Source organism: Microcaecilia unicolor, chromosome 4 (genome assembly GCF_901765095.1).
Source record: "Microcaecilia unicolor chromosome 4, aMicUni1.1, whole genome shotgun sequence".
Classification (NCBI taxonomy): Eukaryota; Metazoa; Chordata; class Amphibia; order Gymnophiona; family Siphonopidae; genus Microcaecilia; species Microcaecilia unicolor.
In genome coordinates, this window is record NC_044034.1 from 298,709,399 (window position 1) to 298,728,037 (window position 18,639).

The window sequence follows — 18,639 nt, forward strand, 5'->3', positions numbered from 1 at the left end:
GTTTTCCTTTGATTCTTCTATGGGACTGGAGCTGTGATACTCGGTCCGGTGAGGTAAGAGTGTTTTCTAACTCCTCCGGGGTGGGCCCGCGATCGGGGCGTTTTTGGCGCTAAACCGCCATTTTGAATTTTCCCGCCGTTTTCGGCGAGGGCTGCAGAGAATGTAAAGCGCTGTTCCCGGTGTGGCAAGCGCAAATCAGCAGCGGGGCTCTGTAAATCGTGCTGTACAGGTGTAAGAGCCGGCCCGAGCATGGCGAGCGATGATTCTTCCCGCTCAGAGCTGGCAGCGGATGCCATTTTGAATTCTCCGCATGGTGCGGCCTCCGTAGAGACGGAGAGCACTGAGCCCGGGGGGGGGGGGGGGAGTTCTGGCAGGCCTTCGTGGTCTCAGGAGCCAGAGTCAGGTGCAGAATTACCACAGGAGCTGGATGATCCCTCCGCGGTGAGGATTTTCCACCGTGATGAGCTGCCAGTGTTTATTTCAGATGCCCTACAGGTCCTTTCTATTGAAGAGCCTGACAGTGGCACGGCCTGCTCTGTGAATCCTAGGATGGCTAGTACCAAAAAGCCTGCTCGAGCCTTTCCTTTGCATGACTCCTTCCAAGAGCTTATTTCCGCTCAGTGAGCTGACCCCGAGGGACCTTTGAAAGTTTCCAGGGCTATGGGCAATTATACCCTCTGCGTGAGGAGCATTTGGCTCGCTTTGCAATGCCTAAAGTAGATGCCCTAGTCACTGCGGTGACAAAGAGAACTACCCTCCCTGTGGAAGGAGGAGTTGCCTGAAGGATATATAAGACCGTAGGTTGGAAGCAGCACTTAAACGGTCCTTTGAAATTGCAGGTCTTACTGTTCGGGCGTCTGCATGCAGTTGTTATGCTGCTAGAGCCTGCCTGGCGTGGTTGCAACAGGCAGTGGAACAGCCCGGAGATGAAGCGGAGCCCTTCTCGGATGTGGCTCCGCGGCTGGAGTTGGCCTTGTCCTTTTTGGCTGATGCCCTTTATGATATTGTCAGAGCTTCGGCTAAACAAATGGCAGTAGCAGTGGTGGCTCGCCGTCTTATTTGGCTATGACATTGGGCAGCGGACATGGCCTCTAGGCAAAGGTTGGTGAAGTTGCCCTTTCAAGGCCTTCTCCTATTTGGTGAGGAGTTGGAAAAAAAAAATGTTAAAGGCCTGGGAGATCCTAAACCCCAGCGCTTGCCCGAAGATAGGCCGAGGCCTTCCTCCAGGGGCCAGGCAGTCCACTCCTCTTATAGACCTCGCTTCTGTGAAGCTAGAAGGTACCGCCCGGGGCGTTCTGCTGGGTTCACTTCTCGTGCCCGTTTTTCAGCAGAGGAACTCCTTTCGCTCGGACAAGCGTTCCGCAGCCACCGGCTCTAGGCCTGGAGTTCAGGGGCGACCCTCTCAATGATGGAGCGCCGGCCCCCTCCTCGCTTCCTGTCATTGGAGGACGTCTTTCCCTCTTTGCCGAGGAGTGGGCCAATATTTCCTCAGATCAGTGGGTTCTGGACCTGATCAGAGATGGCTACAGAATAGAATTCAACGCCCCAGTAAGAGACGTGTTTGTGGAGTCCCGATCCGATTCTGCCGCCAAACTGGCGGCAGTAGAGGAGACTTTGCAAGGTCTGATTCAGTTAGGGGCCATGTCCCCAGTACCTCCCGCCGAACACGGCTATGGCCGATACTCCATCTACTTTGTGGTGCCACGAAAAGGTGGGTCTTTTCGCCCTATTCTGCACTTAAAAGAATTAAACAAGTCCCTGAGAGTGCGGCATTTCCACGTGGAAACCCTGCGCTCCGTCATTGCTGCGGTACAGCCAGGAGAGTGTCTCACGTCTCTAGACCTGAAAGAAGCTTACTTGCACACACCAATTTGGCCCCCGCACCAGAAGTTTCTGAGGTTTTGGTGTTGGGAAAACATTTCCAGTTCCGGGCCTTGATTTTTGACCTCACCACAGCTCCCCGAACCTTTTCGAAGGTAATGGTGGTAGTAGCTGCTTTGCTCAGTCGAGAAGGTATTAGGGTTCACCCGTACCTAGACGACTGGCTCATCAGAGCAGACTCTGTAACAGAGAGCTATCAAGCTACAGCCAGAGTGGTCTCAGTACTTCAATCTCTAGGCTGGGTCGTCAATATGGCCAAAAGTCACCTGACCCCCTCGCAATCTCTAGAATATTTGGGGACCAGGTTTGACACAGACTCGGGCTATGTATACCTACCCGAGCTAAGGCGGTGCAAGCTTCAGAATCAGGTCCGTCTGCTCCTGAGGATGCCCCGCCCACGAGCTTGGGACATTGTCCAGCTGCTGGGATCGATGACAGCCACATTGGAAGTGGTGCCCTGGGCGAGAGCGCACCTGAGACCTCTACAGTATTCCCTACTTCAAAGATGGTCTCCAGTTTCTCAGGATTATCAATGCAGACTTTCTTGGCTCCCTGCGGCCCGACTCAGCATGGAGTGGTGGCTCTCAGACAGCATGCTGCGGCGAGGAATGCCGCTGGCGCTCCCCGATTGGTGTCTAGTAGTGACAGATGCCAGCCTGAAAGGCTGGGGCGCACATTGCAAGGGGAAGCATGCCCAGGGTCTATGGACACCCGAGGAGTCGGAGTGGTCTATCAACCGCCTGGAGTTGAAAGCGGTGTTTCAGGCGCTTCGAGCCTTTCAAGTGACCCTGGAAGGATTGGCTGTCTGAGTGATATCAGACAACACGACAGCAGTGGCCTACATAAATCAACAAGGCGGCACTCAGTGCAGAGCACTGGCCGCGCAGGCCGAACAGATTTGCCACTGGGCCGAGCTGCATCTTCAGTTTCTGTCGGCAGCTCACATTGCAGGTCAGAGCAACGTGCAAGCCGATTATCTAAGCAGACATCAGATCGATCCAGCAGAATGGGAACTAGCAAATGAAGTATTCCTGCAGATATGTGCCAAATGGGGCAAGCCCGTGATGGATCTTATGGCGACAAGTTCAAATGCCAAAGTCCCGTGCTTCTTCAGCAGACGGAGAGATCCTCGCTCAGCAGGGTTGGATGCCTTGACTCAGCCCTGGCCTCCGGGCCTACTATATGTGTTCCCTCCGTGGTCCTTGATAGGGCGTGTGCTCCTGCGGATTCGGCTGCACCCAGGAGAAGTGGTCCTCATTGCCCCGGATTGGCCCAGGAGGCCTTGGTATGTGGACCTCCGACAAATGCTAGTGGAGGCTCCCCTTCCTTTACCTCTGGTACCGAACCTGTTGTCACAGGGCCCAGTAGCCATGGAGGACGCCTGCCGCTTTGGTGTTATGGCATGGCGATTGAGAGGGCGCAATTGAGGGACAAAGGCTATTCAAACACAGTCATTTCCACCCTCCTGCAGGCCCGCAAGCGTTCCACTTCCGTGGCTTATGCCAGGATTTGGCGCCAGTTTGAGTCTTGGTGTGCTTCAAAAGTGGTCACACCCATGCAGGCTCCTGTCTCGCCGATTCTGGACATTTTGCAGGATGGTGTACAAATAGGCTTGGCCTATAATTCCCTGCGAGTGCAAGTGGCAGCGTTGGCCTCCCTTCGTGGTAAGGTTGAAGGCTGTCTTTAGCTGCTCATCCAGCTGTGGCACAGTTTCTTAGTGGGGTGCTTCGGCTCCGGCCTTCCGTGCGAGCACCCTGTCCAGCTTGGAACCTGGGGCTAGTTTTGAAGGCCCTGCAGGCTTCTCCTTTTGAGCCGCTTCGGTGAGCATCGGAGAAAGATTTGACACTAAAGGCCGTTTTTCTTGTGGCCATTACTTCGGAGAGACGAGTGTCAGAGCTCCAGGCGCTGTCCTGTAGAGACCCATTTCTGCATTTCTCAGAGTCCGGGGTCATGGTTCGGACCGTGCCTTCCTTCATGCCTAAGGTGGTTTCAGCGTTTCACCTAAATCAGCCTATTTTCTTGCCCTCCTTTGATAAGGAGGAGTTTCCAGAATCTTTTGGGCAGTTGCACCTGTTGGATGTGCGCAGGACTCTGCTGCAGTATCTGCAAGTTACTATCTCTTTCAGGATCTATGATCATCTGTTTGTTTTGCTATCAGGTCCTCGCAGAGGGTCTCCAGCATCTAAAGCCACTATTGCCCGCTGGCTCAAAGAAACTATATTTTCAGCTTATCTGCTTGCCGGCCGGTCTCCACCTGTAGCCTTTAAGGCGCATTTTACCAGAGCAATTTTTCTCTTGGGCTGAAACTGGAGCACTCTCTCGTCAAGAGATATGCAGTACAGCAACATGGGCTTCTAAGCTCTCTTTTGCCCGACATTACAGGCTGGATGTGGCTGCTAGGAGGGATGCGCGTTTTGGAGCACAAGTGCTAGCGCGAGGTGTGGCTTGTTCCCACCCTATCTAGGGATTGCTTTGTTACATCCCATACGTAATGGCTTCATCTGCTTGATGACAAGGAAGGGAAAATTAGGTTCTTACCTTGGTAATTTTCTTTCCTTTAGTCATAGCAGATGAAGCCATGAGCCCTCCCTGTATGATTGTCTGTATGCTGTGAATCTGTTTTTCAGGTTCTGTTCTAATTTCCTGAAGTTCCTTCCTTGGGAGAAAGTTGGAAAACAATCTTCAGGATTCATGTTCAGTTTAAATTTAGGAGGATGAGTTCATTCCCTCCAGTGTGTTGGGAGGATGTGTGATTCCCTCCAGGAGGCGTGTGTGTTCCCCTCCATTTATACAATGAGAATGAGTTTATTCCCTCCAGGAGGATGTGCATTCCCTCCTTTATGAGTTCATGCCCTTGTGATGGGCCATCATTCGCTGTGAGGAAAGCTCTTGTGATTCCCATTGCGGTTTGCCATACTGCTTTGGAAGCTTCAAATACTGAAGAGGCAGTGGAGCTAGCTGGCCAAGAGGGCACTGTGAAAGTTTGAGTGCTCTCTATCTCCCCTGCTGGTTGATGGACATAACCCATACGTAATGGCTTCATCTGCTATGACTAAAGGAAAGAAAATTTTCCCATTGTCCACTACAAAAATTTGTTTGCTGTTTTCATAGGATGACATCAATAGCATGCTGCAACTGATTGAGCAGCAGAGTACAGAAGACCTTGTCAAGGTTAAACAGAAATGTAATTATCCAGGTGCCACACTCCATGGTATTGCGCTTTTTTAGTAACTTGGCAGTCACCTCTTGCTTCCATTCTTCTGGGACATATTCTGCATGCTGACATTAGTTCAATAGTCTTGTTCTTTTACCATCCCAGTGTTACCATACATCGGTTCCATTTGTATCTGGGCTGGTTTGGCAGTGTTATGGCAATAAAAGCATTGAAAAGCAACATAACTTCTTCCTCTGTGATTTCCTCCTGGTTTACTCCTAATTCATTGTTGGGAACAAAAGCATCAAAATAATGGCTGCGCATGCATTATTAACATGATTAACGTGTTAATTTAATGTGTTAAAAAAATAACATGATTAATGCATTATGTGACAGAACAGGGTGTTTTATGCCTGTAAACTGCCTAAATTAATTCTGATGTGTGTGTCTGTAGTTTGGCCAGCAGTGGTGCATGTTTATGCTTAAAGCTGCTACAGAGGACTGACCTCTTTCTTTAAGTTAGTACACAGATAAAGGAAATGCCTATAGCAGTGATGGCGAACCTATGGCACGCTTGCCAGAGAGGACACGCGCGCCGCCGGTCGCCTCACCCGAAACTTAGCCCTCCCACCCACCCGGCGTCAAGCATTCCTCCCACCCGGCACCAGCCCGCCCGGCCTCCATCCCTCCCTCCGAACCCGAAGAAATTTAAAAGTCTTCCCTTGTTCGAGTAGGCGGCGTCAGCATCAGCAGTAGCAGCGAAAAGCATGCTGCTGGTTCGTCGCGTCTTCAGCCTTCCGTCTCTCAAGCTCTCTGGTCCCGCCCTCATTTCCTGTTAGGGCGGGACCAGAGAGCTTGAGAGACGGAAGACTGAAGACGCACCAAACCAGCAGCACGCTTTTCACTGCTGATGCTGACGCCGCCTACTCAGACAAGGGAAGACTTTTAAATTTCTTGGGGTTCGGAGGAAGGGAGGGATGGCGGGCTGGTGCCGGGTGGGAGGGAGGGAGGAATGCTTGACGCCGGGTGGGTGGGAGGGTGCCCTGGTGCATGCTGGGTGGGAGGGAGGGAGCGAGGCCTGGTGCTTGGGTGGGTGGCCTGCCTGCCTGCTTGCTGCTGCTTGGGTGGGTGGGAGGCCTGGTGCTTGGGTGGGAGGGAGGGAGGCTTGGGTGCTTGGGTGGCCTGGTGCTTGGGTTGGAGTGCTGGGTGAGTGCATGGCCTGGTGCTTGGGTGAGAGGGAGGCAGGCCTGGTGCTGGGTGGGTGGCCTGGTGCTGGGTGGGAGGCCTGGTGCTTGGGTGGGAGTGCTGGGTGGGTGGGTGCATGGCCTGGTGCTTGGGTGGGAGGGAGAGAGGCCTGCCTGGTGCTTGGTTGGGTGGGTGTCCTGGTGCTTGGGTGGGTATCCTGATGCTTGGGTGGGAGTGCTGGGTGGGTGGATGGCCTGGTGCTGGGTGGGAGGGAGGGAGGCCTGGGTGGGAGTGCTGGGTGGGTGCATGGCCTGGTGCTGGGTGGGAGGGAGGGAGGCTTGATGCTGGGTGGCCTGGTGCTGGGTGGGAGGGAGGCCTGCCGCTGGGAGGGCAGGGGGGAGAGGAGGGTGGCTGGAGGGGAGGGGAGGGTGGCTGGACATGGGCGGCTGGAGGGGAGAGGAGGGTGGCTGGAGGGGAGGGCAGGGGGAGAGGAGGGGGCTGGACATGGGTGGCTGGAGGGGAGAGGAGGGTTGCTGGACATGGATGGAGGGCAAGAAATGAAGAAAGGAGGAAAGTAAAGAAATAAATGGAAAGGAAGCCCTGGAAACAGAGTTAAGAGAACAGATAGCAGCAGAATCAGCGACTAGGACCAATATGGATAGAAAACCAAAATCACCAGACAACAAAGGTAGAAAAAAAATCATTTTATTTTCATTTTAGTGTTTGGAATATGTCCAATTTGAGAATTTACATCTGCTGTCTTAGTTTGCACTGGGTATACTGGAGCTGTAATAACTTACAGAAATGATTTATAATGAAAGAAAATCATGTTATTTTTTTCTCCTATACTAGTATAATATTTTCAATGATGTTTGTTTATATGTGCCAAGGCTGGTGTAAGGGGGTGTGGCTATCATGGGGTGGAGTCATATGTGGTGACCCCGCCCATAATGAGTACCGGCACTTCGCGATGAGTAATTAGATTTTGGGTTGCTGTTTGGGCACTCGGTCTCTGAAAGGTTCGCCATCACTGGCCTATAGTGATGTAACCAGCTTTCTTTTGAAACTTGTTGACTGGGCTGACACAGATGCTCTCTTTTTTTTTTATACTTTACTAACTTTTTCCCTATTTTCAACCCGGGAGAACAGAGAGAAAGCTCTTCGCTGAAACCCTGTAAAAAACAGTTATATTTGATAACTGGTGAGCAGCTATATGTCCTGATCTCCCCAGGTACTTTCTAGAAAATAAACAAATGTTTAGTTAGAGTTATAATTTATCCACATTTCAGTTACCTGTTATTGTTTGCTGATTTGCACATTTTTTGTTCATTGTTCAATTTTTAAAGACAGTAATGTGTTTATTGCCTCTGCCTATCTGGACTGATAAAGAACCTTGGTGGTTTGTGTGTTGGGTCTATGAGTGCTTGCTGGGAACTGTGGGACCACTGGGAGTGTGGCTCCAGTAACCTAGAAATCACTGGGGATAATTTGAGAGCAGGAGAGTCGCACAGAGGCGATTGTAACCCAGTCGGTGGGAGGAGGATGCTAGTGTAGAGCACAAGCGGCAGGTGCAGGCGGACCTGAGCTGTGCTGGGGATAGACCCTCTAAGTGGCCATGGGGAAACCCCAGGTGGGTGGCTAAGCATTTCTTGACACATTAAGCTCCTGCTCCTTTACTTGCATCTCCCTTTTCGCCCCCTCCCAAGTCTAGCATCCTCCTTCCGACATTTGCCTGCCATCCTGCAGCCTCCCCCTTCCCTGTGGTCTGCATCTCTCTCTCTTCATGTTAGTACTGGCACCTCTTCTTACCAGGCTGTCCCCACACTCTGTAACCCCCTCTCCTCTGTACGCTCCCTCTTACTCTCCTCCTTGGCCCTTGTTGCCCTTCTCACCTGGCTAGAAGCCTCTCTGTAGTGTCCTGCCTCTCCTGACAGCATCCTGTTTCCAGACAGGATGCTACAGAGAGGATTCAGGCCGGGTGAGAAGCAGCCTGCTTTCACTGCAGCATTCAAGGCAAGTTCCGAGGGCCGCAAAGGGCAGGTAGAAGGAGATTGAGAGGGTGCTGCCAGTGTGTGGGGAGAATTAAGAAGAAGTGCCAGCAGAAAGGAAAAAAGATGTGGACTGCAGGGAGGGGGTGTTAGAGGGTCTGATGCTGGAAATGGGGGATGGAAGAATTTGGACTGCGGGGGGAAGTATTAGAGGGACTGATGCTGAAAATAGGGGATGGAAGAATCGAAGAGATATGGTACCCATAGAAGGGAGAAGAGGAAAGAGAAAGGAAAAAGGGTGATCATGGATGGAGGGAAGGGAGGAGATGGTGCCCATGGAGGGGAAGGGAAATGGTGCACATGGAGGGGAAGGGAAGGTAAAGGAAGGGAGATGTGAGGAGATGGTGCCCATGGAGAGGAAGGGAAGAGAGATGGGAAGAGATGGTGCCCATGAAGGGAAGGGAGACTAGAGGAGATGGTGCCCATGGAGGGGAAGGGAGACTGGAGGAGATGGTGCGGGAAGATAAGAGAGACAGGAGGAGATGGTGCCCATGGAGGAGAGAGGAAGGGGAAAGAAGAGAAGAGAGATGGGAGGAGATGGTGCCTTTCGCGGGGAGGGGAAGGGGAGCGAAGAGAGATGGGAGGAGATGAAAGGGGAAAAAAAAGGTAGATGGTGCCCTTGGAGGGGTAGGGAAGGGAGATTAGAGGAGATGGTGTCCTTGGAGGGGAGGGGATCGGAAGGGGAGAGAAGAGAGTTGGGAGGAGATGGTGCCCCTGGAACGGAGGAGAGGGGAAGGAGAGAAAGGAAGAGATGGTGCCCATGAATGGAAGGGGAAGTGAACAGATGGAAAATAGATTTCAGGAGAAAGAAAAATGAAAATATTTGAACGTGAAAGATGGATATAGAGCAGGAAGAGAGAAGAAAGTGTATGGACATGAAGCCCTGGAAACAGTTCAGAGCACAGGGAAGCAGAGACGGGGAATGAGATTAAAAAAATATAAATAAAATTACCAGACAACAAAGGTAAAACAAATTATTTTATTTTTAGTTTACTAATTAAAATATGCCAGTTTTGAGAATTTACAGTTGCTATATATATTTTACACTGTACAGGAGGAAACGTCAAGGGTGGTTCTTTATTTGATCAAACGTGTGATTAAAATTTTTAATTGTGAGTAATCATGCGATTACAAATTTTAATTGATGTACAGCCGTAATCAAAATTGAAATTTTCAGCTGGGGTTGGCTGATCCAACACTTCCCTGAAATGCTCTATTCAGAGTACATCCTGTTCTTGTATTAGCAAACTCTTCTATCTTAATCTTTGATTGGAACATTGGAATCTTCTGTCAATCTCTAACAATTCAATACCGTGTCTTTATATCATTTTGGTTTGCTGCTTCTTATGCTTCTTCTCCCTTTCTTTCCAGCCAGGCTCTTGTGAGCTCAGCAATTCCCTTTAACTTGGTGATCCAGTAACTGGTATTTAGCTGCAGTTGTTGCTCCTCTTGGCCCTCTTTGTCTAGCAGCTGCCATATTCTATTCCAAATCCAACATTCCCTTTATTATACTCCAAAGAATTATGCACCTATAAAATTGAAAACTAAGCAATTTTTTAATGTAACACATTTGTGCAAGTGCATGCACTGTTGCAAGATAAGGGGCATACGTGTGTGTATTGTATAGGGACAAAGGACATTGAAAGTGTGTGTGTACGCTGCTGCATAGACAGTGGGGATATGTGGGTTAGACATCACAATTCCTTGGTTACACTAATGAACAAACTTGAAGAGAAAGGTCAACTATAATTGCTTGCTTTATAATAAAATGCAGCTCTCTGAATTAAGGTCCCACCAACCCCTGTTCCTCTCCTTCCTTTAGGTGCTACTTCCCAGTGCAGGAAAGAGAGGCAACTCTCGTTGCCAGGATTCAGCAGCCTCTTTTTTTCTCCCTATCCCTACCCCTCTCCCCATTCACAGACCCTTGTGAGGAAGAGGAAAAAGAAAAGGTCCAGAACCAACTATTGCATGCAGTGCTGTTGCCTGTCCCATAGATGAGAGGTGAGAGAGAGGGATAGGCAGCTGCCACAGCACAAACTTCCAGCTCACTTCAGGCTTCAAGTCCTGTGACTAAAGACAGCTGCTACAAAGGGGGGGGGGGGGGGGGGGAGACATGAGAACCAAAGGCTGTCAGCTTCATGCTTAACTAAGTGAGAACAGAAAATGACAGGAAGTGGTAATGTCACCAAGAAATGTTTCCTGTTCTGACTGTGCTGCCCTTATCCTTCCCCTTCAGGTGCGCCTACACTGCCACTTACCTTTTTTTTCCCCCTCTTCCTTTTTGGCATGCACTCCTTACCAATTAGCTCACTCCTTTGTTTGCACATGCTAAGAGCACCAAATTGTATGCCCTAAGGTAAGTATGTGATGTTCTGCAATTTTGCATGTCATAAATTATGTGCAGAATTCTACAGGAGCTTAATTGCATAATTCCCCAAGGTGTCAAAGGTGGCCCATGCCTGAATGAGATTCAACCCTCAGTGAGTGGGTCAGGGTGATCAGTTGGGCAGCACAGTGGGGTGTGCAGAGAGACTAGTAATTCCCCTCTCCCTACCCAATTCCATCCTGCTGGGATCTTCTGCGGCAGTTTTGCAGGGCTGCCACAGGAAGTCTTGGTAGCCATTTTAAAGCAGCAGTTGCACCAGGCAGGAAAGAATGGGGCTCTTTCTTGCCCTCAAAGAGGCCACTAGACCACCAGGGCTTGTTAAGGTAGGTCTGGAGATGGCCCACTGATGGTTGGGGGGGCCAGGTTGGTGAGGGGACTCATTTTCATCAGGGATCAGGGGTGGTTGGTCAGGCAGTTCACGGGGGTGTACAGAGTCTGATTCCCTTTCTATCCAGTGTCTGCCCCTCCACCCACCCCAATTCCATCCAGCATCTGCTCCCTCTGCTCTTCAATTCCATCCAGCATTTGACCTCTCTCTTTTCCTTACATATGGCCCCTTTCTCCTCCCTTCTTCCTTCCAGTGTCTCACCTCCCCACTTCAATCGGCATCTGCTTCCTCTCTCCTGCCCCCCCTCAATATCCCTGCTGCTTCCCCAGGCTAGCAGCGGTGGCAAAACAAAATACAGCCATCATGGGGCTGCACTGTGTAAACCTGTGGCTGCTGGCTGTGCCCCACAACAAGAAGTGACAACGGAGGGGATGGGATCAGCAGCTATGTGTTTACACAGTGTGGCTCACGATGGCTGTTTTATTTTGCCTTTACAGCTGCTGGTGGTCTGGAAAAGCAGCAGCAACCGTAGTGGCGGGAAGTAGGTGGGACAAGTCCTGGTGTTCCTCCTGCAGAGGTGTGCAGCTTAGAGGGAACAAATGAATGTAGGTTCTCTATAAGTGTCCTTAGTAGACCAACATTTTTCTAGTATGATACATTCAGGTGTTTGTAATGCTGCCTTTTCCTAGGCTCTGTGTGCAGTCACCCTAGTTTGCTTATGCATTCCCCGAGGACAGCCTGTATCTGAGAACTAGCATCTTTTTTTTTTTTCTAGAGCAAATAAAACGCTGGCTAGCATTTAATATTAATGCCATGGGCTCTGATCTCATCTGCAGAAGCCTCAAACAATTATGATTTATATTTAAATCATTTTTTAAAGTATAAAAAGGAACAATATACTGTGCAACTATTGAGTATAAATTACAAATAGAAAACAATAATAACAGCGAGCAGCTATAAAAACCCTCCTCACCACCACCCTCTACCCTTCCAGCCCCAACAATAGCTGATTTCTACTACCCCAAGGAATCCTAATCAACCCCATTAAAATGTCCAGGGGTACAAAATACAACCCATTCTGTATGCCCTATGAAGCACTGTTATGATTTTAATAAGAAGTCATCAACAATCTCAGGATTCAGTCTAGTTCTCCTGTCTTCCACAGTCCTTCCTGCAATAGAAGATGTCTTCTTAGAAGATGTGCTGGTAGCAGAATGTACACAATCCCCCATGCAAATTTTGCTAGTTATGGCCAGCAAATTTGCTTGTTCTTCCAATATTGTTGTCTGCATCATTCAAACATAAATAACAGTCCAGTTTATTAACAGGCTTCAAAGTAGAAAATGACACAGGGACAAAGTTTGTCCTCGCTGGCTCTGTCCCCGCCCCATCCCCCCAAGCTCTGTCCCCATCCCTGTATCATTCTCTAATATGAACACAGAAATTGTGACATTGCTTACCTGACCTACGGTGACTCTTCAGTATGTAACACAACATAACAGCAGGGACCAAATCAAAATTCCAACTCCCCATATACTTTGTTGCCCCCTCCCGTCATATGATTACTGAAAGCTGTCTAACCCAGAGATAGAATGGTTCCTGCCACTAAGACCAATGCGCTCTTAATCGAGTATTATGGACTATGATTGCACCTATTTTTCAGTCTTCTAAATCTTATATTGCTTTTAGGAAAAAATATTAAACCTCACTTATTTCAGAAATATGTATCCCATCCTAAATGTTGAATTTACCCTTAACTGTTACTTCTTCCCAGTTAAATGAACTGGTTTCTTTATAAACTGTAACCTGTTTAGAACTGTGAGGTAATAGCGGGATAGAAAATTGATTTACCATTACCATTTAAAGAACATTAAAGAATATTTGAATAGTATTAATCTGCAAATGAACCTTTTCCGGAGATGCGAAGGAGGTAGAACGAGAGGACATGAAATGAGATTGAAGGGGGGCAGACTCAAGAAAAATGTCAGGAAGTATTTTTTCACAGAGAGAGTAGTGGATGCTTGGAATGCCCTCCCGCGGGAGGTGGTGGAAATGAAAACGGTAACAGAATTCAAGCACGCGTGGGATAAACATAAAGGAATCCTGTTCAGAAGGAATGGATCCTAAGGAGCTTAGCCGAGATTGAGTGGCAGAGCTGGTGGCGGGAGGTGGGGATAGTGCTGGGCAGACTTATAAGGTCTGTGCCAGAGCCGGTGGTGGGAGGCGGGGATAGTGCTGGGCAGACTTACACGGGCTGTGCCCTGAAAAGGACAGGTACAAATCAAGGTAAGGTATACACAAAAAGTAGCACATATGAGTTTATCTTGTTGGGCAGACTGGATGGACCATGCAGGTCTTTTCCTGCCGTCATCTACTATGTTACTATTTATGGTAGAATATGAGAGATGTATAGCAAATGCTAAATTCTTTCAGAGCCGTGATGCTGCTTTTTCTGATAAATTGGGTACATGAGGAGGACTTGTGCTGAATAATTCCAGACATTTCTGCAAAATGTATTAGTGCAAGTGCTGCAAATTCCAGCAATTGCTAACAAGCATAGGGCTGAAACTGTTACCAAACGTTGGAGGGTGTGGGACATCTTAATTAAATGACATTGTTATAATCATTTTCCACAAGAGACAAACTTAGATTGTAAGGCCTTAGGGGAGGGAAATACCTACTGTATTTGAATGTAACTGGTCTTCAATTACTATTGGAAAGGCACAAGCTACATCCAGGAAAAAAAAAAGCCAAAATATGGGACTGCCCGTTCCTTGTAAAGGCAGAGTAGCTAATGTACCTTATGGGATGTATTCAGTAAATGGCACGCTGAGATGAGCACTCTTCATAAAATAACATTAGGTACCGAATTCCATGCCCTACTTTGGATGTGAAGACTTACACCACCTGAAAAGAAGACAGTTATAGAATAATGCCTAACTGGGTAAGTGCATTTTTGTACTTATCTGTTGTTTCAGCCCTGTTTCTGTGCGCTGTATCCATTAGAACGTTTCTGTGCTGAAAGTTGGGTACTGAATTAGCATCTAACTTTAGGCATCATCTATAGAATTCCACTGTACATGTTGTGCAGCAGACTACAACCATAAGTTGCTGGGTGTATTTGATTTTGGGAAAAATATGAGCTGCTTTAAGGAACAAGGGGGGGGGGGGGGGTGGAGAGCTACTAGTTTAATGGGTAGAAAAGTGGTAAGAACCAAGTATAAACCAGGGGTCAAATCCCATTGCTTCAATAGCTGCTCCTTGTGACTGATTTTTCATAAATCATATTAATTGAAGCAGAGGTGTATTGTACCTAAATTCAAACAATGCTGTCAGCATCCTTTGGTAAACCAGACTACTACTACATTTCTATAGTGCTACTAGATGTACGCAGCGTTGGACACTTGAGCATGAAGAGAAAGTCCCTGCTCGACAGAGCTTACAATCTAATTAGGACAGACAAACAGGACAAACATGAGATAAGGGAATATTAAAGTGAGGATGATAAAATAAGGGCTCTGAACAAGTGAATAAGGGTTAGGCGTTAAAAGCAGCATCAAAAAGGTGGGCTTTTAGCTTAGATTTGAAGAGGGCCAGAGATGGAGATTGACGTTCGGGCTCAGGAAGACTATTCCAGGCATATGGTGCAGCAAGATAAAAGGAACGAAGTCTGGCTTAGCGGTGGAGGAAGACATTAATGACATAATAATACTGATTGGATATGTCCTTGCATAGATATAAATCTGTATGCACATCTTTTATCAGCATGAGCTTTCCGTAACCCATACAGTTACTGTTACAATTTTCAGAGTACAGCTAGCTTACTTGTGCCAGTTTACTTTGCACTTTCTCGCTAGATCATCCTTTTCTTTAAACGTCACACCCATTAAGAGTGTTCATCACCTATCACAAAGCATCAAACGACTCGAGACTGATGCCTTCTCTCAAGTGCTAGAATCCCCGCCCCTATTTCCTAGGTCCTGTTAACTGTAAGATGAAGGCTGTCCTAACCAACGGCTCAGTGTTCTAGGGAGTGACAAAACTCAAGTGGGCAGTCTTAGGTGACTTCGTAATGTGGACGTCTAGCTGACGACTTTTCAGCGTGACGTTATCGAGTCTATATAATGCGGAGAGCGCGAACACCTTCCTCCCGTAGTCTCTCGCTTTCTCGAGTGTTGCGGTCTGCTAGCAACCGTTCCCATGGCAACACTCACCCCTATTGGCTTATTACGCTCCATGTGCCGGGTTACATCGCATATGCAGAGCCACCGGCTCCACATCACAGCCGCTAGGTAAGAAACCAGGGCAGGGTATCTGGTCCCCCCCTTCTCCTCCTCTCCCACAACACTTACGGTCTCCTGCTGCACTGTCTCCCGTTGTGCTTGTTCGTACGTGAGGATAAGGCACTGGGTCTTGCCTCCCTTGTTCTCCCTGACCTCGGTGAAGGGGAGAGCTGGGAATTAGGAGGTTCTCAGTTTGGAAGGAGCTACCTTGTGATCACCCACACCTTTGCCTCCGCTGGGCTAGATATTAGCATTGTGCTTGCGCAGTGCTTTGAGATTTACTGCTGACTGAGGCTCCCGGGCTTAAGAGCGTCTGTTGGGTTCTTATATGCGGAATTTCTAGCTGGTGTTCCGCAGATGTGTGTCGACGCCCCTAGTGGAGGAGAACAGAAATTGCAAGGTGGCTGATGAAATCCTGCAGGTCGGTTGCTTGTCTTTAGTCTCTTCCCCGCCCAATTTTCATAGACGTTTCTTTTCCGTTCCCTTCTATCCCTTTTAAAGATGTTTGGATCAGCTTCTCAAAAAAGAGGTGGATGATAGGAGCCAATTGCCAAAGCAGTCCCAAACCAAGGAAACCCAGGATAGTCCTACCTTCTACCAATTTCATCTATTTCCTGTAATCTCCGTTTGGTTTTGCTTTCCCTCTTCTTGTCGCTCAACTGCTTCTCTGTTCTTGAGAATGCAATCTCAACTTTGTTCTTTTCCTTATACTTATTAAACAGTTGTTTTAACTGGGCCCCTTCCCAGTGGTAATCATTTTCAGTCCTTTACAAAGTTGCTGCGCCTATATAGGTGCCACAATTTTATTTTTTACATTTCTTTCCGCCTGGAAGCCATCGAAGCGGTGTACAGTGTGAGGTATATAAGATATACCATAGTGGATCTTCCTAGCCACTTTACTTTTTCAGGGTGGCTACCTAGATTGAGTACCTGTAGTGGCAGAGTTTAATTTTCTGTTGTGATCTGATTTCAAGTTTCACTTAATCTGAGTCCTGACTCCTGACCCACAGTTTATCTCTGCCCTACTAGGATTTAGGTATACTAATCAGAGAACAGTTAGTCTTTCAGCAACTTTCCTGCTTAAGAATGCCAGATTTAAATCTACTGCCATTCTGAGAGAGAAGAAACAAATAAGACCATATATTACACAAGGCAATAGAGGGGTTTTATGTTCTTAATGGTTTATCTAGCCTGCAATAGTGATAGTGCGGCTATAGTTTGCTTTGATATGTCATTAAAGGCCAACCAAAAGTGTTTTTATTTTCTTCAAGTTTTGGCCAAAACGGAAATTGTCTGAAAGTAGCCAAGCCAGAATATAATTTAAATAATGAAAGACCTTATTTTACCTCCAAGCAAACTAGCCTCCACACACGTGGACTGCAGCTAGTGGAAACTGAAAGTAAAAGCCACAGTGCTTTTTATAGTGGCTGACTTCGCGCCTTATTTATTTTATTTACTTATGCATTCTTGTATCCCACTGTTATCCAAAAGCAAGTTTTGGTTCAAAGTGGCTTACGGTTTTCATTTGGGTGGAGTTACATTAGTGTATTACATTTGTGACATAGCGAGGTTGTCCATAGTTTGTGGTTAGTTGTAGAATGTTTTGAACAGGTAGGTTTTCATAGCTTTTCTGAACAGGAGATAGTCAGTGATTCTTCTAATGGTTTTTGGTATTGAGTTCCACTATTTGTAACCCAGGTAGCTGAATCCTGCTGTGTAAATCAGTTTTGTAAATTGTATTTCTGCAGTTGGGTAGCTGGAGAAGTATGTAGCTTCTGGTTTCCGGGTTTGCATTTCTTGGAGATAATTTGATCAGGTCTTGCATGTATTCTGGTGCCATTCCAAATATCTTGAAAATGAGGATGCTGGCTTTGAAGATTAGTATTGCCATGATTGGCTGCCAGTGTAGTTTTTTTTGGGTAGTGGAGTTGCTTTTTGTTATTTTGACTTTTCGAATATTAGTCTCGCTGCTGTGTTTTGGATGGTTTGTAGTAATTTTAGTGTGTTTTCATTGCACCCCACTACGTATGCTGCATTGCAGTAGTCTAGGTGGGATAGAATTGTCGCTTGTACCATTATCCTGAATGATTGTCTAGGAAAGTAATCTCTTATCTATCTTAGTTTCCTGAGGCCCAGATGCACTAAACGTTTTTCATCGTTAAATGAGCCCTTAAGGAAGAATTTCCGATCCTTTCCATGCACTAAAGCCTATTTTTCGACGGTAGTAGCAGCTAACGAAAACGGAATGGAGATGAGCAATTAGTGTGAAAACCCCATTGAAACGACATGCACTAACCTTTTCCGATTGCCTTTACGCAGGAAAAAGGCAGGAAAACTAACGAGAGGTCTGGACCTCTCGTTAGGACAGCTCCGTGCCAGGAAAAAGTGTTAAGTGAAAAAATAAACAAACTTTGAGCCAATCCCAGCGCATTAGCAGAGCTAAAAGCGCTGTGATTGGTCCAAAGGACCTCAGAAAACACATAAAAAAATAAAAATAAAAAAAGGATCGGGAGGGGGCAAGGGCGCTCATCAGGAGCGTCCTGTACGGACGGCCTTGCCCCCCCCCCCCCCCCGCTGCTCCCCACTTTCCGCCGCTCCCCCCACCCCGAAAAAGCAAACTTCTAGAAGCCCCTGCCCCCCTCCCTTCCTCACTACTCTCTCACCTAAGCTCCGCCTCCCGACATCCTCCGTCCGTGCCCCGCCCCCTTTTGGGGTCGTCGCCGCCATTCCCCTCCTCCATCGGGCCCCCCTTCCTCTTACCGGGCCCGTGCAGCGCCTCTCTCCTCTGTCCGAAGGCGCTGCACGGGCAAGAAGAAAGCTGAATCAGCTGATGCCTGCCTTCGCGATGGCGCGTCTTTCTCCTGCTGCGCCCGCCCCTGTCTGACGTCAGTAACCTACGTAGGTTACTGACGTCAGACAGGGGCGGGCCCAGGAGGAGAAAGACGCTCTATCGAAGCTAGGCGAAGGCAGGCAGCTGATTCAGCTTTCTTCTTGCCCGTGCAGCGCCTTCGGACAGAGGAGAGAGGCGCTGCACGGGCCCGGTAAGAGGAAGGGGGGCCCGATGGAGGAGGGGAATGGCGGCGACGACCCCAAAAGGGGGCGGGGCACGGACGGAGGATGTCGGGAGGCGGAGCTTAGGTGAGAGAGTAGTGAGGAAGGGAGGGGGGCAGGGGCTTCTAGAAGTTTGCTTTTTCGGGGTGGGGGAGCGGCGGAAAGTGGGGAGCAGCGGGGGGGGAGGGGCAAGGCCGTCCGTACAGGACGCTCCTGATGAGCGCCCTTGCCCCCTCCCGATCCTTTTTTTATTTTTATTTTGATTTGGGAGCCATGTGCTTGCGATTTGACTGTGTTTTGAACGTTTCTGGCATGCGCAGAGC

At 48.3% G+C, this 18,639-nt stretch overlaps 1 protein-coding gene across 1 annotated transcript in view; it reads left to right on the plus strand.

The window, feature by feature from the left end:
- The first annotated feature begins 15,117 nt into the window (after positions 1-15,117).
- MTHFD2 (methylenetetrahydrofolate dehydrogenase (NADP+ dependent) 2, methenyltetrahydrofolate cyclohydrolase) overlaps positions 15,118-18,639 on the plus strand; it is a 34,964-nt gene continuing 31,442 nt past the window's right edge. The window contains exon 1 of the mRNA XM_030201795.1: positions 15,118-15,274. Coding sequence (XP_030057655.1) covers positions 15,183-15,274 — 92 coding nt within the window. The 5' untranslated portion in view covers positions 15,118-15,182. The remainder of the gene's footprint in view (positions 15,275-18,639) is intronic.